General features: G+C 39.3%; 1 protein-coding gene across 3 annotated transcripts; it reads left to right on the top strand.

Annotated features, from left to right (window-relative positions):
* The first annotated feature begins 1,688 nt into the window (after positions 1-1,688).
* Positions 1,689-18,050, top strand: LOC133485740 (calpain-1 catalytic subunit-like). Of its 3 annotated transcripts, XM_061789959.1 has the most exons (21): positions 1,689-1,994; positions 2,769-2,838; positions 3,023-3,141; positions 4,528-4,661; positions 4,758-4,926; positions 5,011-5,094; positions 5,376-5,461; positions 5,544-5,618; positions 5,699-5,859; positions 7,450-7,619; positions 7,698-7,709; positions 7,823-8,034; positions 10,406-10,442; positions 10,586-10,654; positions 10,751-10,808; positions 10,879-10,943; positions 12,608-12,676; positions 12,761-12,839; positions 17,293-17,409; positions 17,499-17,557; positions 17,636-18,050. In XM_061789959.1, exons 1-21 carry the CDS (start codon positions 1,758-1,760, stop codon positions 17,657-17,659), a joined length of 2,106 nt encoding a protein of 701 aa, XP_061645943.1. In that variant the 5' UTR covers positions 1,689-1,757; the 3' UTR covers positions 17,660-18,050. The 3 variants fall into 3 exon arrangements, 2 of the variants coding, with proteins under 2 accessions (XP_061645943.1, XP_061645942.1); XM_061789958.1 differs by having other exon boundaries at positions 4,758-5,094; XR_009790794.1 differs by lacking the exons at positions 10,879-10,943; positions 12,608-12,676; positions 17,499-17,557; positions 17,636-18,050 and having other exon boundaries at positions 4,758-5,094; positions 17,293-17,362.
* The last annotated feature ends 553 nt before the right edge of the window (positions 18,051-18,603 follow it).

The raw sequence follows: 18,603 nt of genomic DNA, 5'->3' as shown, positions 1-18,603 counted from the left end.
GAAAAGACTACTAACGTTTGCGTACAAAACTGACACTGGGAGTGGGGATAAAAAACAAAAAATACTTTATTGAATTGTCTTACTAGTAAGTCCAATTAAGATGGTACTAGTACATGATCCTGGCTATCAAGGATAAGTAAATGTAAATAGTGCTCACTAGTAATTACGACTGTGCCTAATAGTTTTTTCTACTACTGTATGACATTTCTGCACAGTAGTAGGACTACTATACGTGTTACTTGTGAGGCAAAACAGTGCACGAGTTGACAACTGTGTGCTGCTATAGTACCACTAGTGCATTATAAAAATGTTTTTAAACATCTAGTGCTTCACTAATAGTACTAGTAGCATGCAGATGTCAAAAAGTGTACAGGTTTGCCTCACTAGTACCATGTAATTGTCCAACTAGTGTGCAGAAGCGTTGTGTACTGTAACCTTGAGGAAAATACGTTACTAGTAAGACACAGTCATTCTACTAGTAAAGACATTCCTCTCTGCTGTATCTCATTCAAAATGCTGCATCTCAGGTTTTGACCAGAACAAAGAGGTCAGAGCATATTACTCCAATTCTAAAGTCTTTACCCTGGCTGCCAGTTGGCTTGAGAATAGATTTTAAAGTTCTGCTACTGGTCTACTGGTATTTGGGTCAGAATTCACTTGAGTTTGTATTTTCCGTATTAAACAATAGACTTTTGCTGATTAGCAGATGAAATACTTGAAGGGATGTACAGTATAACTAAGGATTAGTTTTGCTGTGTTTAGCATTCAGGATGTACAAGCGGAATAAGGATATACATCTCAAAACAGGATTGTCCACGTGCAGGAGAAACTGATCATGGCCCTCGAAACACTTTGGTATTTGAATTATTAATTATTACATGAATTGGTAAGTGGGGAGAAAAATATGTCTTTACATGCATGAGGCCCAGACAGTCCAAGTGACCTGCTGTTGCAATGCCGTTTAGAGTATACCCTTATATCCTTTATTCCTTAGAATTGTTGCTTCAATATGTGTGTTGAAACCTCCATTTCACATGTTTATCTCTTGGTAAAGTATTAAATCCCTTCAATACATTAAGAGTGACCAAGTCATTTGTTCTGATCTGAATTGAATGTTGGAGACTATAAATGTATTTTAATACTTGCCTGGTGGCACGGTGACGGTTAGCACATCTCATCTGCCTCACAGTTCTGAGGCCCAGGGTTCAAATCCCGACGCCGCCTGTGTGGAGTTTGCCTGTGTGGAGTTTGTATGTTCTCCCCGTGCCTGCGTGGATTTACTCCGGTTTCCTCCCACATCCCCAAAACATGGATGGTAGGTTGATTGAAAACTCTAAATTGCCCGTTGGTGTGAATGTGAGTGAGAATAGTAGTTTGTTTCTATGTGCCCTGCGATTGGCTGGTGACCAGTTCAGGGTGTACCCCTCGTCAAGCCTGAAGATGGCTGGGATAGGCTCCACCATGCCCGCGACCCTAGTGAGGATAAGTGGTACAGAAAATGCATGGATGGATGGATGGATGGATAATACTTACCTAAATTTACCTTTAGGCGTGCCCCTGTTTGCCTTCTAGTTGTGGTCAAATAACCATGGAGTTGGTCTGTTGTCTGCTTTGTTTGCTTCACCTGCACGGTGGGAGCCCCTCCTTGTCTGAACAAGTTCCCACCCCAGCGCTGTAAAGAGGTCAGAGTTAAGCTGGAAGATCAACTCACAAAGAGGCAAATCCTACCAAAATTGCGAGACACCTCAGAGGTGAGGATGACTTCCACAGCAGGTCGCCTGGCCCATCAGCAGCAGAGGAAGCGTGGAGTTGGTACCAAGCAGTATGCTGTGAAGTTCCACCAACAAGACTATGAGACTCTACATCAGCAGTGTGTGGAGAGAGGACGTCTCTTTGAGGACAACCGCTTTCCGGCTGAGTGCAAGTCACTAGGCTACAATGAACTGGGTCCATACTCATCTAAGACCAGAGGAGTAGTTTGGAAGAGACCAATGGTAAGAAGCTGTAGAAAAGAAATGCCAAATTAGAACTATAGCTCACTGTTGTTAGAGTAAGGTAATAAGCTTAACAATATTTCAGTTTTTTCTTTGAAGAGTTAAATTCCAAGAAAGACTCTTCCAGATACATTCCCTCACCAAACACTTTATTAGGTACACCTGCACATAAGTATTCATTTGGTAATGATAATTGTAATGGTTGTAATTTACACTTGTACATAGTATTATATTAAGAGCTGCTAATATTTTGCCCCACCCGTGAAGCTCAATTGGGTTGCTGAGACAATTAGTCTTTTTAGAAAAGAGTATGTCACAGTGTAATTCACTCTAGCCCACTGTAAATTACAACATGAATCAACACTGGCCACTACGTGCAATGTTATGTTATCACACAGCTAAAGTAACTTCAAACTAAAATTGTATTAAATATTTGGAATAAAATATGTCTGAAACACAAAGCCACATAGTGTTTTTGCCAGGAAGTGTACAAGTTTGCACACACAATAACCTGTAATTTGAGTCGTGTATCAGGCTGATTTGATTATGATTCAGCACATTCACATGCTGTTAAATTTGAAAAGAGAAGTATGAAGAGAAACGTCCTTACAATAAACTATGTGAAAGGTGTTTAGTTTAAGACACATACCTAAAATTGAAATCATTTAATTGTGTCGCAGCCAAGTCAGAAACACCATAATGAGTCTCATTTTTAAAGAGATGAGCAGTAAAAGAAGTATTCACTTGTCCCTTTTCTGTGTGTGTGTGCTATAGGAGCTATGTTCTAACCCTATGTTCATTAATGATGGAGCCACAAGGACGGACATTTGCCAAGGATCTTTGGGTAATTGATAGGAATGGGGATGACGATTACTGTAATTTGATGACTCTGTGACAGGAGTGCTTTTGTATTTACTGTAGAAAATGAATCAAACATGTCCTGACTTATGGCTTGATAAATATTACTTTTAGTAGTCACTACATTACAGTACACGTCTACATGTATTGTATTTGCTCTTGTCGTGCAGGTGACTGTTGGCTTCTGGCTGCTATCGCTTCGCTGACCCTAGATCAGCGGATTCTGGCACGTGTGGTGCCACCTGGACAGAGTTTCACTGAGGGATACGCAGGGATATTTCACTTCCAGGTCAGAGAAAGTCATCTGTTGTTACCTCTCTGAGGAACACTTTCACCCATCCATATACCACTCTCACCTATCCATATACCGCTTTTATTCATTCGGGTGGCAAAAGGAGCTGCAGCCTACCTTGGTTGACTTTGGGCGAGTACACCCCGAACCTGTTGACAGTCTTTATACTTAATACATAAACTACCTTGGAAAAGTTCACATTTCCAAAAGAAAAGCAATTTCTCATTTGTTTTGCTAATAATTTCACAAAGTTGATATACAAAGTTGTGCATCAATCCTCACACTGTTTCTTTTCTTTGGATTCTAGCAGATTTGTGCTGATATTTTAGATGAATACACACTGTTGTTTGTGTACTGTTAATTTACTGTATTTCTGCAAATGCTGCCCGGCATCATTCATTCACTCAATTACAGATGGGGGGAGGTGTTATTTAGTGGGAAGGCCTTCATTTGTACAAACATTTTGGGAATATTAAACGGTGTTACAAGTGAAATTATAGTTTAAAACAAACTTAAAAAGAAACAAACCAAGGCCAATTGTGCAAGACAAAGTTTTGAAGGTCCTCAGAAACTTAACATGAATGGATACAACACTGCAGAGCAGTCACATGAGCACACTAAGATCATCTTAAAGACTGCACAGGCAATTTGTTTACGACGTGGCAAGCATCCGCACTTCAATTTATCTGAGAGACTGTTTATGTGCTTCAGTTTAGGTTGGCAATGGCGGTCTACTGGGCTCAGCAGTAAATTCTTAGATGATAGATAGATAGATAGCTAGATAGATAGATAGATAGATAGATAGATGATAGATGATAGATGATAGATAGATAGATGATAGATAGATAGATAGATAGATAGATAGATAGATAGATAGATAGATAGATAGATAGATAGATAGATAGATAGATAGATAGATAGATAGATAGATAGATAGATAGATAGATAGATAGATAGATAGATAGATAGATAGATAGATAGATAGATAGATAGATAGATGTTATTTTCCTGTTGAGAAAAGGGCAGAAGCTAATTAAGGCCGGTGTTTAATCTTCGTAAGTGTATGATGCGCCCTGGGCATGGTATCTTTAAAATACTGTAATTTAGGGGATTATGGTATGTTGTTATTATGTTAGAGGACAGAGATTCCCAATTTCTGTTTTGGGTGTGGCTTCACAATAAAGGCCCATCATTGCCATTCACTTAGTGCCTCCTTCTAGTTAATGCACATGCTGCTGATTGCAGAAACTCACCACGATGTGATCAAACAAATAAATAGCTCGATGCCTTTTTTTTCTCCTTTTGTTAACAGTACAACCTTGGTGGAGGTCTCGCCAATGCAGTCATTATGTAGAGTTGATTATATTATTTTCTTCTTTTTAGTTCTGGCAGTTTGGCGAGTGGGTGGATGTGGTGGTGGATGACCGTTTGCCCACCCGAGACGGGAAGCTGCTGTTTGTTCAATCAGCCGAGGGCTCAGAGTTTTGGAGTGCACTGCTGGAAAAGGCCTATGCCAAGTACAGATTATTTCTGTATCATAAAATGTTTAAAAAACTATACGGCATTTGCTTACAGTTGAACGCGACTCTGTTTTTGTCACCTGTGTCTGAAAGAGCATGTGGCTGCTACGAGGCCCTGTCAGGTGGAAACACAATCGAGGGCTTCGAGGATTTCACCGGGGGGATTGCCGAAATCTACAGTTTGGACAAGCCTCCCTCTCAGCTCTTCCAAATCATACGGCGGGCGCTGAAGCTGGGCTCTCTGCTGGGCTGCTCTATCGATGTAATTTGTTTCATTTGGATTTGCCAATTGATATGTAATCAACACACTGGTACTGTATATATAAGAATTTTCAACTGCTTTCAGATCACCAATGCCTATGAGAAAGAGGCTACTACAAATCTCCAACTTGTTAAAGGACACGCATATTCAGTGACTGGTGCAGAAGAGGTATGCCCTGCAGTTTAAATTGTCAACAACCAAGGAATTCATTTTGAAGCTGCACTGCATCATGCTCAGAGGAATTTCTGATTTGCTTACATAAAAAAGCAAGACAGCACAAATACTATAAACTCCCCCTCACCATTACGCACCGCAACTCCACACTGCAATAACACACATATTGTATTGTATTGCATTTGTAATGACACAATTTTGGACACAGCTCTTGTTGTATTGGATTTAAAGTATGCAGGTGTAGCTAACATTGTCGCTGTTGCTCTTGGTCCCAGGTTCACTTTCGAGGCACATTGGTTCCACTGGTTCGCATCAGGAACCCATGGGGGAAGGTGGAGTGGGCCGGGCCTTGGAGTGATGGGTAGGTAAATATTTTCTTAATTTAGATATGAGGGGGGAAAATCTGGATTTTTCCCACAAGAATGATTGTTTATTATATTTAGATCCAGCGAATGGAAATATGTCAATGGACAAGATAAGTCCAAACTGAACCATGTCGCTGAGGATGGAGAGTTCTGGTAAATGTACAGTACTATACATTTTATTTAAGTGAAAATTAAAAAAAGAGAAATGAAGAGAACTTGTTTGCTCTTACCAGGATGTCCTACTTGGACTTCATCAGACAGTTCAGCATGTTGGAGATCTGCAACTTGACGCCCGATACGCTCAAGAGCGACAACATTGGACACTGGAACCACTACCAGTTTGAGGGGATGTGGCGGGTCGGATCAACTGCAGGCGGCTGCCGCAATAACCCTGGTAACACAGGAATCATGTACTGTATATGTTTAGATTGGACAAGTTTTAGTTCGTCATCTGAATTGGGGGGCAATCAAAACTCTTGGCCATTCAATGCTAGTTCACCATTAATGATGAAAATGAAATATTAAAAATATTTTTAGGCAGCACGGTGATCGACTGGTAAGCACATCCGCCTCACAGTTCTGAGGACCATGGTTCAAATCCGGCCCCGCCTGTGTGGAGTTTGCAAGTTTATCCCCGTGCCTGCGTGGGTTTTCTCCAGGTTCTCCGGTTTCCTCCCACATCCCCAAAACATGCGTGGTAGGTTGATTGAAGACTCTAAATTGTCCGTATGTGTGAAGGTGAGTGCGAAAGGTTGTTTGTTTATATGTGCCTTGCGATTGGCTGGTGACCAGTTCAGGGTGTACCCCACCTCTCGCCCAAAGATAGCTAGGATAGGCTCCAGCACGCCCGCGACCCTAGTGAGGATAAGCGGTACGGAAAATGGATGAATATATCTTGAGATTTTATGATGATCATTTTCCAAATGGACTAACATTACTGCTGACTCATGTAGCAATAAGCGTGAGCCAGGAGTAAAGCGTGTGTAAAAGACAGAACGTCCAAAGTTTTGGATCATTTCACACAGAATAAAATAAAATACAATGTGTCTACTGTAAAGCAGAACTGGCTTACATGACTGCAAGTCTAAGATAAACATCGCTAATTTAATATAGCCTGCCACCACTACTGAGAACGAATTGTAATCCCTCCACAGGTGTTCAAGGATAGTCACAGCTGCCTGTGCACTTTTAATCGCTTTATTTAACAAATGTTAAAAAATAAACATGTAACATGTAACAAGCACTTTCATACGCTAAGTGCATGGCCACAACTGACGCACAGATGCAGTCAACACACAGACTGGAGAGCTTTTAGCCAGTGAACAGCCAGCCGCTATACTGAGCTAACAGCCAACTCGACGCTCTCGCTGACTTGCATGTAATTCAATAGGCCAGGCTCTACCTTTTAAAGCCACACACATTGAAATTCACAGATACTACAGTGTAGAATGTGAGTATGGCGACCCCAAGTGGACAAACACAATGCCTGCACCTCACGTGCAAATTTTGTATTGGTATTATCCAAAAAACATTTTTATGTGATTACTAAAAATAATTGATGGGATGATTGGTAGAATAAGTGATTCTAAAAATATTCAGTAGCCCCAGCCCTTATAGGAAGTGTTCATAAGAGTATGGGAAAGGTTAATAAAAGTGTAGGGAGGATCAAAAAGCTTTAAAATATATACTATGAATAATAAAATGAATTAAAGGTCACTAGTCCGCAGATTTGTGTGTATCGAGGGAATTTCTGCAACCTAACCCCCGCAATAAATGAGGAGCTATTGTCTTTGTATACAAGCAATTAAAAAGTTTATATTCCATAATGTCATATCATTTCATGTCATATGTAAAATGAAGTTTTCATTTTCTTAGTGCACTGAGGACTGGTGGCCAGCCTTTCATCAACTACATTCAGTCATATTTTGAAGTGGCAGAAGGATTTTGGTTTGATGTGTTACACTTGTGTGTTTGTTTGCTCCAGCGACCTTCTCATCCAACCCTCAGTTTGTGGTGCGTCTGGAAGATGTGGACGATGATTCTCTGGATGGGGAGGATGTATGCACCTTTCTAGTGGGACTGATGCAAAAGGATGGACGCAGGCAACGGAGTCTCTATCGAGATCTTCAGACAATTGGCTTTGCTATCTATGAAGTAATATAGAGATTTGAAGTTGCACATGAACCACAACTTTGGGAGTGATTACATTAACGGTCTTTTGCTTCTCTCCAGGTCCCAGACGAGGTATGTTTTTAGCGTTACACCAAAGATTCTAAACATTACAGCACATTGAGATTCTTCTTGTGCCCAAGATCAAACGAATCATTAAAACAATTGTTTTGTATGTCAATGTGAAGTACAAAGGTCGTAGAAATGCTCACCTGGGCCCAGATATCCTGCTGCGTCAGAGAGCTGTGGCCATGAGCAGGACCTTCATCAATACCAGAGAAGTTTGTGATCGCTTCAGACTTCCTCCAGGGGAATATGCCATTGTTCCTTCAACCTTCTATCCTCACAAAAATGCCAGCTTTGTTCTCAGAGTGTTCGCTGAGAAACAAGCTTCCATCAGGTAACTGACAGCTCAGCGCTCGGGGCTACACTACGGAGAAAGGTCAGAAGGCTCGGGTTAAATTTGGTTTGTAAAAGGGAGAATGCCGTCCTTGGCATTGCCATGGCAACCCAGTATCAACGTCTTTGCTGGGCTATAATCGTTTTTTTCTAAAACCATATTGAGCCAATTAAGGCACAAATTTTACATTAGAAAAATCACACCACCAAACAAAAATGTCAAACAAATAATGATGATCTCGTCTCAATTAAAATTTCCTTAGTGAGCTATATGGGCCTTTTTAGTTAAACACAAAGCGTTTCGACTCCGCTACATTTCTTACATTTCTTTCTAAAATACCAACAAATTACACTATGATGTATGAATGGTAACACGTGGAGACACAGGTTAATTGTAGTTGACCTTCTGCCATATAGTGGAAGAGTATTCAGTTGTTCTGCCTGTCACTTCTTGTCACTGGCATAGCTATACTGTAGATCACAGATGTCAAACTCAAGGCCTGGGGGCCAGATCTGGTCCACCACATCATTTTATTTGGCCTCCAAAAGCAAACCGGCGGCAGTGGCTCATTTGGTAGAGCAGGTTCGCCACTGACTGTAGAGTCGGTAGTTTGAATCCAAGCTCTGACTGTCTGCTGTCGTAGTGTCCCTGGGCAAGACATTGAACATAAAAAAAATAAACATTTGTCAACTTCACGTTTCTTAATAAAACTGCAAATTATCTTCAGTTGAGATATCACAATCATTTTTGTTACTAATGCCCTTTTTAAAATATATTTAATATTTCTTTTATTGGATTCTGATTTCAAAACTAGTTGTCCATCAATTTGTTTTGTATGTATAATAATTTAAGGTCATAATGGCACTCCGAGGGAAACCATAACTAAAATGTGGTCCGTGACAAAAAGGAGTTTGACTCCCTGCTGTAAATGAACAAAAGATACATTATTTGTAGTAAATAATCGTTTTCAGACCAATTAAGTGAAATTCCATCATTTCCTGTGGCACACCTGATGAAGTCTCAAGGCACACGTATGTGCTGTAGCAAAGTAATTGGGAATAGACTGGTCAAGTCCATATTAATTACAGTATATATATATATATATATATATATATATATATATATATATATACACGTTTTTAAAAAAAAAAAAAAAAAACTAAACGACAAACCACAGTACCTCAACGTGATAGCTGCTAAGTTCTACAGCACGTCACATTGTAGCAGTATCATTTATGCTAGCATTACAAACTTTACAAAGTAAACTGTATTAATTAATTAATGTTAATGTCTGTTAACATTTCCCAAAAACCTTCATTTGTATTCTTTATCATCTGAGCAGTCTGAGGAGGTTAGTCCTTGAGTACAAGGGGTCCTCGGTTTACAATTAAGAGTCCCGTAGATCCAATATTTTGAGGTTACATGCGGCAAAAGAAGGCATGTACTTACCACTTGTTGAGAGTGTTTTATATTTATGGCCTAGAAGTGTTTTTAATGCAAATATTTACTGTAATTATGACTTTACTACAGCATTAGTATAGGTTGCTGTTAGACGACACCACGCCTTATGCTAAATTCCTCATAAACCAAGACCTATGCCTTGCCTCTCATGTCGGGGTTATCATTGGTTGCTAATGTTACAAACCTTGTTACACAGTAAAGTCTTTATATCAAGACACGGTATTATGTGTTTTCTCCTACTCTTTACCTAAAAATTATTTTGTATTCTTTATTTTTGGTCTTTTGTTTTCCTCTTCTCCGACGGATGTTTGCAATGTTTGAGTTATGTCCCTATCGCGGTGGCGTCAATGGAATTCGTACGTACGTATGTACGTTAGTAGGTACTTCCCGTTAACTACCTCCCGTTAACTACCGCTAACCCAATAGTAAAGTGACAATTCCAGCGCTCTAAATGTACAATATGTATGAAATATGCTTCCAGGCCAAATAAAAATCAGTAAATAACTAAGTGTGCCGCTTTGTGCCGATAGACGACGTATTTTTACTTTCCATTGTGTAAACTACAGTACTTTAGTTCAATGGGTGTTGTCCATATATCAGGAACGTTGTAAACCGAGGGGCCCCTCGAAATGGCTTTTTTAAACAAGCAAACCAGGACTAGGACTTGTTGAGCTTACTTTCACACCGCCAAACATGACTTTTCAAAGGCTGGAGGACCCACAGGACACGACAGATAACTGCATGCTCCACAGATGTCTGTCTGCAAATTGCACTTAACAACATTAGAGGGAGCCATGCAGCAACAACAACAAAAATCGAATTATTCTTTGACTTCATTTTAAAGATGCATTAGGTATGTCCCAAATAACAAGAATAGAAAGCATGCTTAACCGCTAAATTTCCATTTCAGTCAATTGGAAGAGGACATTGGTGCTGACATAGAGGAGGTAAGAAAAACTCAGTACAGTCGTTTGCAATAAAGGTGCTTTTGAACCAAAAAAATGTCATGGAGTCACAACAATCTGTTACATGTGTTCCAACCTGCAGTATTTCTGTTGACAACTTACATCTTTTTTGTTTCTTCTCATAGCAGGAGGAGTTATCAGAAAGTGATATGGATCCTCATTTCAAGTATCTCTTCAAGCAGATTGCCGGCAGAGTCAGTAACGTGAAATGAAATCTAATAAGCTTTAATATTCATATAATATATATATAATCAGATCAAATATTGAAATGATATATTCTTATTTAATAGGACACAGAGGTTTCAGTCTATGAATTGGTCAAAATTCTGAACAATGTGGTTTCACACAGTAAGTAAAGAGAACCTCCTAATTGACATGTGCTTTTCAGTTTTTAAAGTCTCTTGTAATTTTGTTGCAGGGACTGATATCAAGACAGATGGCTTTAGCCTTGAGACAGGCCATCTTATTATCAGTCTACTGGATGTATCCTCTTTTAAAAATACAACTCATGCTATATTTAGTATGTACCTCACATTTTAGGCTCGATTTACACTAATGTACATGTTTTAAGTGAGGGCGCACGGTTGTATAGTGCATGGTTAACACGTTTGCCTTACAGTCTGGCCTTCCCATGTGGAGTTAGCATATTCTCCCTCTGCTTATGTGGGCTTCCTCCAGATAGTCCAGCTACCTTCCACTTTCCAAAAACATGCATTAATTTGTAGGTTCATTGAGGACTCTAAATTGTCCATAGGTGTTACTATGAAAGGTATTTGTCTCTATGTCCCCTATGATTGACTGATGTACTGTATACCGCTCCAGCTCACACGCAACCCTGAGGATAAACTGTATAGAAAATGGATGGATGGTCCAAATCACACAATTCAGATTTTTTCTTTTCTTTTAACTCAATTGGCATAAATCAAACGTGTCATGACAAAGAGAAAAAAACTACAAATGGAATCCAACATCTTCAGTCTGGAATCAGAAATCATTCCAAATGTGGATAAAAATCTGATGCGTATCAGATATCTGCCAATGAAACTGAATTCTAAAATGCACAAATCGACAGCAAACATCTTATTCAAAACAATTTCCTGATAAGAATCATGCATCCATCCATTTTCAACACCGCTTGTCCTGGTTAGGGTCACGGGACGCCGGAGCCTATCCCAGCAGACTTTGGGCGAAAGGCGGACTACACCCTGAACTGGTCGCCAGTCAGTCGCAGGGCACATATAGACACGGACAACCATTCGTACTCACATACACACCGTCACTGACTGGGAACTGAACCCACGCTTCCTGCACCAAAGTCAGGCGAGTGTACCACTACACAATCAGTGACCCGATAAGAATAAAGTGGAATACAGTGGACCCCCGCATACTCGTGGTTTAGCACCCGTGGATTCGGCTATTTGCATTTTTTCTTCATCTTTTTTTCCAGTTTGTTTCCGGGTTTTTTCTTGTTTTTTGTTTTGTTTGTTTTTTTAATGGGGTGGGGGAACCAACCCTGAAAATGTTTAATGGCAGTTTATCCCGGCTTCTTCAAAAATTTTTATTTTTTATTTTAAATAAATAAATAAATACAATTCCAATGCAATTATAATGGGTTTCAATTATCCGCAGATTTTTGTTATTTGTGGTCCGGCCCTGTCCCAATCTCCCGCGAATAGTTGGGGTCCACTGCAATGTTGAACTTAAAGGTGGTTTAGATAGTGGGGAGCGGAGCGGAAAGGGCCCAGGGCCACTAAATGGTATGTACTGTTTAATATTTGTATTATTTATATATTATTGTTGACTTTCATATTGTCACAGCCCAGTGTTGACAGTGTAGTTATTAATGTGCAATTTGTGCATCTTTTTCATGTGTTCCATTAGTGTAAACAGCCATATCGGGTATGTGTCATTTGAAATATCTGAAATACTGTATGTCACTTTATATGAACATAGAAGTAGAAAAAAAGGATATGCATTAAATCGGAATCGGTAGTTTGACATGCAGTGTAAATCAAGCCTTACATGCCCTATCACTGACACGTGGCTTTTTAATTCGAATGTGGCTTGTGAACAATTGGGTTAAAAAAATATATATATATTATTCATTGCAATCTAAATAGCTTTATGAAAACCTTAACATTCTACAGAAGGATGAAAGCTCCATGTTGGGACTGATGGAATTCCACAAACTATGGAGCAAAATTCAGAAATACTTGGTGAAATTGTCACTCACCTGCTTTGATGTCATTAGGGCGAACAAGCCTTTCTTTGTTTGATGACTCATTGTTTTCTTTCTACAGGAGATCTTTAGAAAACATGACCAAGACAACTCTGGCACCATGAGCTCCCACGAGATGAGAGGTGCTGCCACTGAAGCAGGTAACACCCAATTTCATTTGGCCGGTAACACAACCTCACTTGATCACTTAAACCTACAGTTGAAATGTGACTTTTCAGTTTTAAAGACAACTCAAGAAAAATTCTACAATTAGACTTTGAACGTTTCAACGTATTTGGTTTACATTCAATTACTACAATGTTGCAGATATGGATTCAGACCTTTAATAAAAGTTAAATAAAAAATAATTTTCTGAAATTGTCGCTGCAAATATAAAAATTGCTTTTGTGATGGCTATGAGGCACAGGGATCAAGTAATTCATGATACAATATTATCACTAGAATCATAATACAGTGATTATGGGATAAGTGATACAATGAGGAAAAAGAAGGATGATACATGGTTAATATGTACTTTTTTTAACTGAAGATGGTTGATTTAGGGCCTACTATATATCCTGTTTTTGACTGACTATTAACATTTTTCAACTGACCAATATCCAATTTCACTGCTTACATCAACTGTACACCTGCAAAAAAAAACTGCATGCTGACAGACCCAAAACACAGGTAAGGCCCCCCGCTACAGCATACCGAACATCCTAACCGATTTAAAAGATCTGAGACCCCTCATGTTACAAGGGGGAAAAAATTGCTTCTGTGTTCTTACTGCTTATACCCTGTATAGCATGTGGTGTACCCTCAATAACCAACTCGGGACACCGGAACAATATCGGAACTGACACTTGCAGGTATCTTGCAGAAAAGTCTCCCCAACACAGTATGCCTGTCATAGTACCAAAACTGACCTGTGAGAGGCAGCACAGTGCCACACGGCATCCAGACTTCCAGAAAACACAAAAAAGAAGCAAGAGTAGTAGTGGAAAAAGAAATACAAGAAGCTAGGCTAACTATTAGCTTATCTGGTAACTACAAGTGAATCACTTGTGAGACACATCATACAAACAATCTCGCTCCTCTATTTTATTACAACCTTATGGATTTTGCGATCGTAAAGACTGAACATTTTTAACATTTATGCTTGTCGGCCGCGACCATTCTCTGAGGAGATCATCGAAGAAAAAAAATCCCTTTTAAAACACCCCACACCACAGGATAATCCGTCATAATAATCTTTCAAAGACATCTGATACCGGATGATATTGACAATAATCGGAAGGAGTGAATCGGCCCGATTAGTGGTAGGCTATGTGTTTACTACACTTAAACAAATACATTAAGTGTCAACATTGGGGAATCGACAACATGATGATAATAATGAACAAATAATACAGAATAGTGCTGCATGATTATGGCCAAAGTAATAATCTCAATTATCTTTGATCAATATTGTAATCACAACTATTAATCAAGATTAATCCTCATGTTAGGGAAAAAGCTTTGTTTTTATTGCACTACTTTTCAACAAACAATATGTAACAGTTTTCAGTGCTAAATGAATCATTAAATGATCCATAATAATAAAATATAAATGTACCCCTAAAAAAGGTGACTATACCAAGGGCGATATGAATAAATAAGCTATTACAAACTGCAATCACAAATTGCAATTTAATGGAAGCAAATAAGCGGTTGATGCATAAAATGCAATAACATTAGTCTGCAAGCACCGACTTTTCATTTGAAAATCCCCGTCGTCAGTACAGTGAATTGTCAAGGACAGGTACGTCTCCGTTGTTCTGCTTGACCATTGCTCAGTAGTGCACGGTCACAAACTGCAAAGAACAGTTGTGATTTCCCTTTCTATTTACTCCAGGGTTTTGTCATTGCGGTCAGGCCAGCCGAAAAGTTTAAGGCACCCGGTACAACGATTGTTCATAGTGTTTGACCGTCATACGCCGCCTCTCCACCAACGTACTAAGAGGGCCAACTTCAAAATAAAAGCTTCTTATATTACTACATTGTACATCAATGCCATTTAAGCTTTTATTTTGAAGTTGTTCACGGAGCGCGGTGCCAGCCCTTAATGAACCCTTAACCATACGTTCACTCCCCGGTGGCTGGCTGACTAAGATGTGGGCACTGTTGCAAATGAAATACTTTTCATATGCATCAGTGCCCGCATTTTAGATGTAAAAAATCACCGACGATCAGGCTCATTGAATCGTGGCAGCCAAAATGGCCATCATGATTCAAATTTTATTAATTGTGTAACCCTAATACAGATATTAAACAATATGTACCATTGAGTGGGCCTGGACTGACTGCCTGTCATTGGTTTAAGCATGTGACCTTGGTGTGACTTCACTGGCTGCCATTGGTAATCATATTACAGCGGGTGTTTTTTTAGGTTTCCTCAGTGTGTTGTTTGAATAGACGCGCATGTGTATACTGTATGTGATGGATTAGCCTACAGTATTTGGTTGACATCATGCTCGAGTAGATCTAATGTGGCCGTGTGTTTATGCTGCAGTTGCAATGGCTGGTATCCAATTAATATCTGACTTTAATCCACATTTGAAAGAGGTCTGATATTAGATTCTCTGTTTTGTCTTGTAATGCAATGATGCATATCAAAACTGTACAACAACAAAAACTTCCACCTTGTAGGAATGGGAAGAAACGCTGATGACGCGGTGGAAATTTCCCGCTGAAAATCGCTGTTTTGCAACTGTACAAAAGTGGGAGCAGGATCTTGAAAAAATAAAGAAAGAAATAAAACCTAGCCTTTCATTGCCTGTTGTAAGAAATTCCTTGGGATTCCCCACCCAAGATGTAGTTGGAAAAGCTACTTCACCTCTAATTTTAAGTTTTCAAATCAGTTGATGCTTGAGATTTTTTCCACATTTTACCCCCAAACTATGATTTTCAAGGCACATGAACCACTAGAGATGTTGATGAGATGACGCTATTTAGATAAGAAAATTCTTTGATATTTGAATGTCAATTGTGTAAACTTTCACTGCATTCCATCAGTGGCAGCTAGGGCGCTGCCCCACCACTCAGCTGTCCTTGAATAAGACAAACATTTAATGATGAAAATGAAATATTAAAAATATTTATAGGCAGCACGGTGATCGACTGGTTAGCACATCCGCCTCACAGTTCTGAGGACCATGGTTCAAATCCGGCCTCGCCTGTGTGGAGTTTGCATGTTGTCCCCGTGCCTGCGTGGGTTTTTCCGGTTTCCTCCCACATCCCAAAAACCTGCATGGTAGGTTAATTGAAGACTCTAAATTGTCTGTTGGTGTGACTGTGAGTGTGAATGATTGTTTGAATGAATGATTGGCTGGCAACCAGTTCAGGGTGTACCCCGCCTCTTGCCTGCAGTTAGCTGGGATAGGCTCCAGCATTCCTGAATAAGCAGTGTAGAAAATGGATGGATGAAAATATGTTTTAATATATGTAGCCCATACAGTATCTATTTTTAGATGAGCAAGATAAACAGTATATACCGCTAGTTGATGAGTAAAGTTGTTTCGTTCATCTCTTGTCTGACATCGTAACGTACTTCTGTTGTGGGGGCGCACAAATCTCTACCCATTGACTCTCGTTAAAAGTGTGACATGCAGTAGTTCCTTTTCGATGCAATAGATAAGACATCGGCTCCATGGTAGAAGGGTTGTCGTATGTAAACAACTCTGAGCTTGTTTATCAGTGAAACATACAGTGATTCACTCAGTCACTGTCACCCGCAAACATTCGCCAATAATACCGTCACTTAGGTGAGTGAATCATCGACATATGTTCCAAGATTCGACTAATTTAAAGAAATCTTGGAACCGCTCCAAATGTCAAATGCCTCATTATGCTCAATAAACATGTGGGAATGATAAGTTTACTGAAAAAATTATCTTTATAAGCCAAATAATATTGCCAATAATCGTCATTGTGTCAACCAAGCTGGGGAAGGTCACAAAAGGCTCAACTACAAAGAAATTACATTTACCAATACAAAAGAAAGCTCGTAATTTCCTCATTGCTCAAAATATCTCAATAATATCTATGGGGGTTCCAAGCCCATTTCAGTGGAATAAGTTTCTTTACATTTGGAACAACATGAAAATGTTCTTCACATACTTAAATCTCGTTATATAAATCCAGCCGCTTCATGTAGACTTTTTGTTCTACCCCTATTTTTCTCAATTGAAAGACAAACAGCCGGTTTAGCAGTTTTAATGACTTGTTTACCAAGGTAGGAGATATTCTTAGGTGTTCTTTTGACTGACTTCAAAAAGGCATCGCATTCCTTTTATTGTGTTAGTGGGGGATGGTGTCAAAGCTTTTTTAGACTTCATGTGATCTCATCAGCGTACTGACTCATATTTGCTGTTGAGCAGTTAACATTAAACTGGATAAGCCGGTCAGACGGGGGTGGAGCATGTCAACTTCATTCACTCGTCAAAGGAACAAAACAAGCATGGGAAAGGCAGTGAAACTTAATTCGGGTTATATGCGACACCCCGTAGGATCTCAAGTACTGTAATCCACAACCAAAAAAAAAGACAAGCGACGGTTGTCTTGCTTCCACAGGTTTTCACCTCAACAGTGCTGTGCTGCAGGCCATTGTCAGTCGCTACGCCGATGCTCACTATGCAATCGACTTTGACAGCTTTGTAGGTTGTCTCATTAAAGTGGAACTGCTCTTCAGTAAGCGTGCAAAAACACAGTTGATAATGATCTTTATCAAAGTGCCATGCTATGGCAGTGTCTTCAACTGCATTTTTTTTTCAAATCAGAAATGTTTAAGGTTCTGGACCGAGCAGATTCTGGGAAAATTGAGCTGGATATGCAGCAGGTATGGATATGCACAATCTGCCAGTCAGTTGTCACTTTTATATAATTTGTGGTATAAAGGTGTTGCTTCCTTTTACAGTGGCTGTGCCTGGCAATCAACTAGCTGGGGAGACCACAAGCAAGGAACGTGTGTTGTTATTCTTGTTACTTTTACTGTACTTTGGGAACCCAAAGGAATAAGACAATTTTGCAATTTAATTATGCTTGGGATGTTAGATTATTGTATTGCATAACTCAACATAAACAATATGGAAAATACAGTAAAAATGATTCCACTGGGACTATCAATACATTTTTGAGATCAGAGAAATAAAGATTGTGAACACTTGTATGGGAAAGATATGATTGTTTGTTTGCTGTTTGGTAATGCAGTCAACAATACACATTACTCGCCACTAATTCTACTGGTCATGTTACTGTGACTGCTGAAACAAAGTAAACGTGAGTTGACACAAATCAATGGGCCTCATTTAATAATAAATGTGTAGAAATGTTCTCATGTGCACTCAACTTGTTGGGCATACAATATATGCAAATCACCATCAGAGTCATGACACGTGCGTGTCGGATAATTTTCTCCACACCACCATGCATATGTTAGTAAATCGGAATTCATTCTAAATGACGAGCTCGTGCCCGCAGGCTACAATCTGTATAAACCGAGCCCCTTTTTATCTCTAAAAGGGCATCGGCTCGCTCATCTCGTCCAATGCGCCGACCTTTAAAGTCACGAGATGATCCAAAACTTTACAAACTTTCTTAATCTTGATCCTATTTTCATAAACTTAGTATAATCGGAAAGCTTGCTAAATACAGAACTCGACAACATATAATAATAATAATGTTAATCGTTTTAAATTCAATCCGAAGTTAAATTAGAGAATGTACACATGCATATACAAAAAGCAATTTAAGAGCCAAGAAAGAACACGGCATACATTGTTAAAATACATAGTAAGGAATAAATATAGCACAGCAAAGAGGCATTTGTAATGCATGAAATTAGTGTTAAAAACGACTATGAGCCATTTGCTAGTTGGAGTTACG

Source organism: Phyllopteryx taeniolatus, chromosome 11, assembly GCF_024500385.1.
Source record: "Phyllopteryx taeniolatus isolate TA_2022b chromosome 11, UOR_Ptae_1.2, whole genome shotgun sequence".
Taxonomy (NCBI): domain Eukaryota; kingdom Metazoa; phylum Chordata; class Actinopteri; order Syngnathiformes; family Syngnathidae; genus Phyllopteryx; species Phyllopteryx taeniolatus.
The sequence above is the reverse complement of the archived record's forward strand: the minus strand, read 5'-3'. Positions and strand labels throughout refer to the sequence as shown.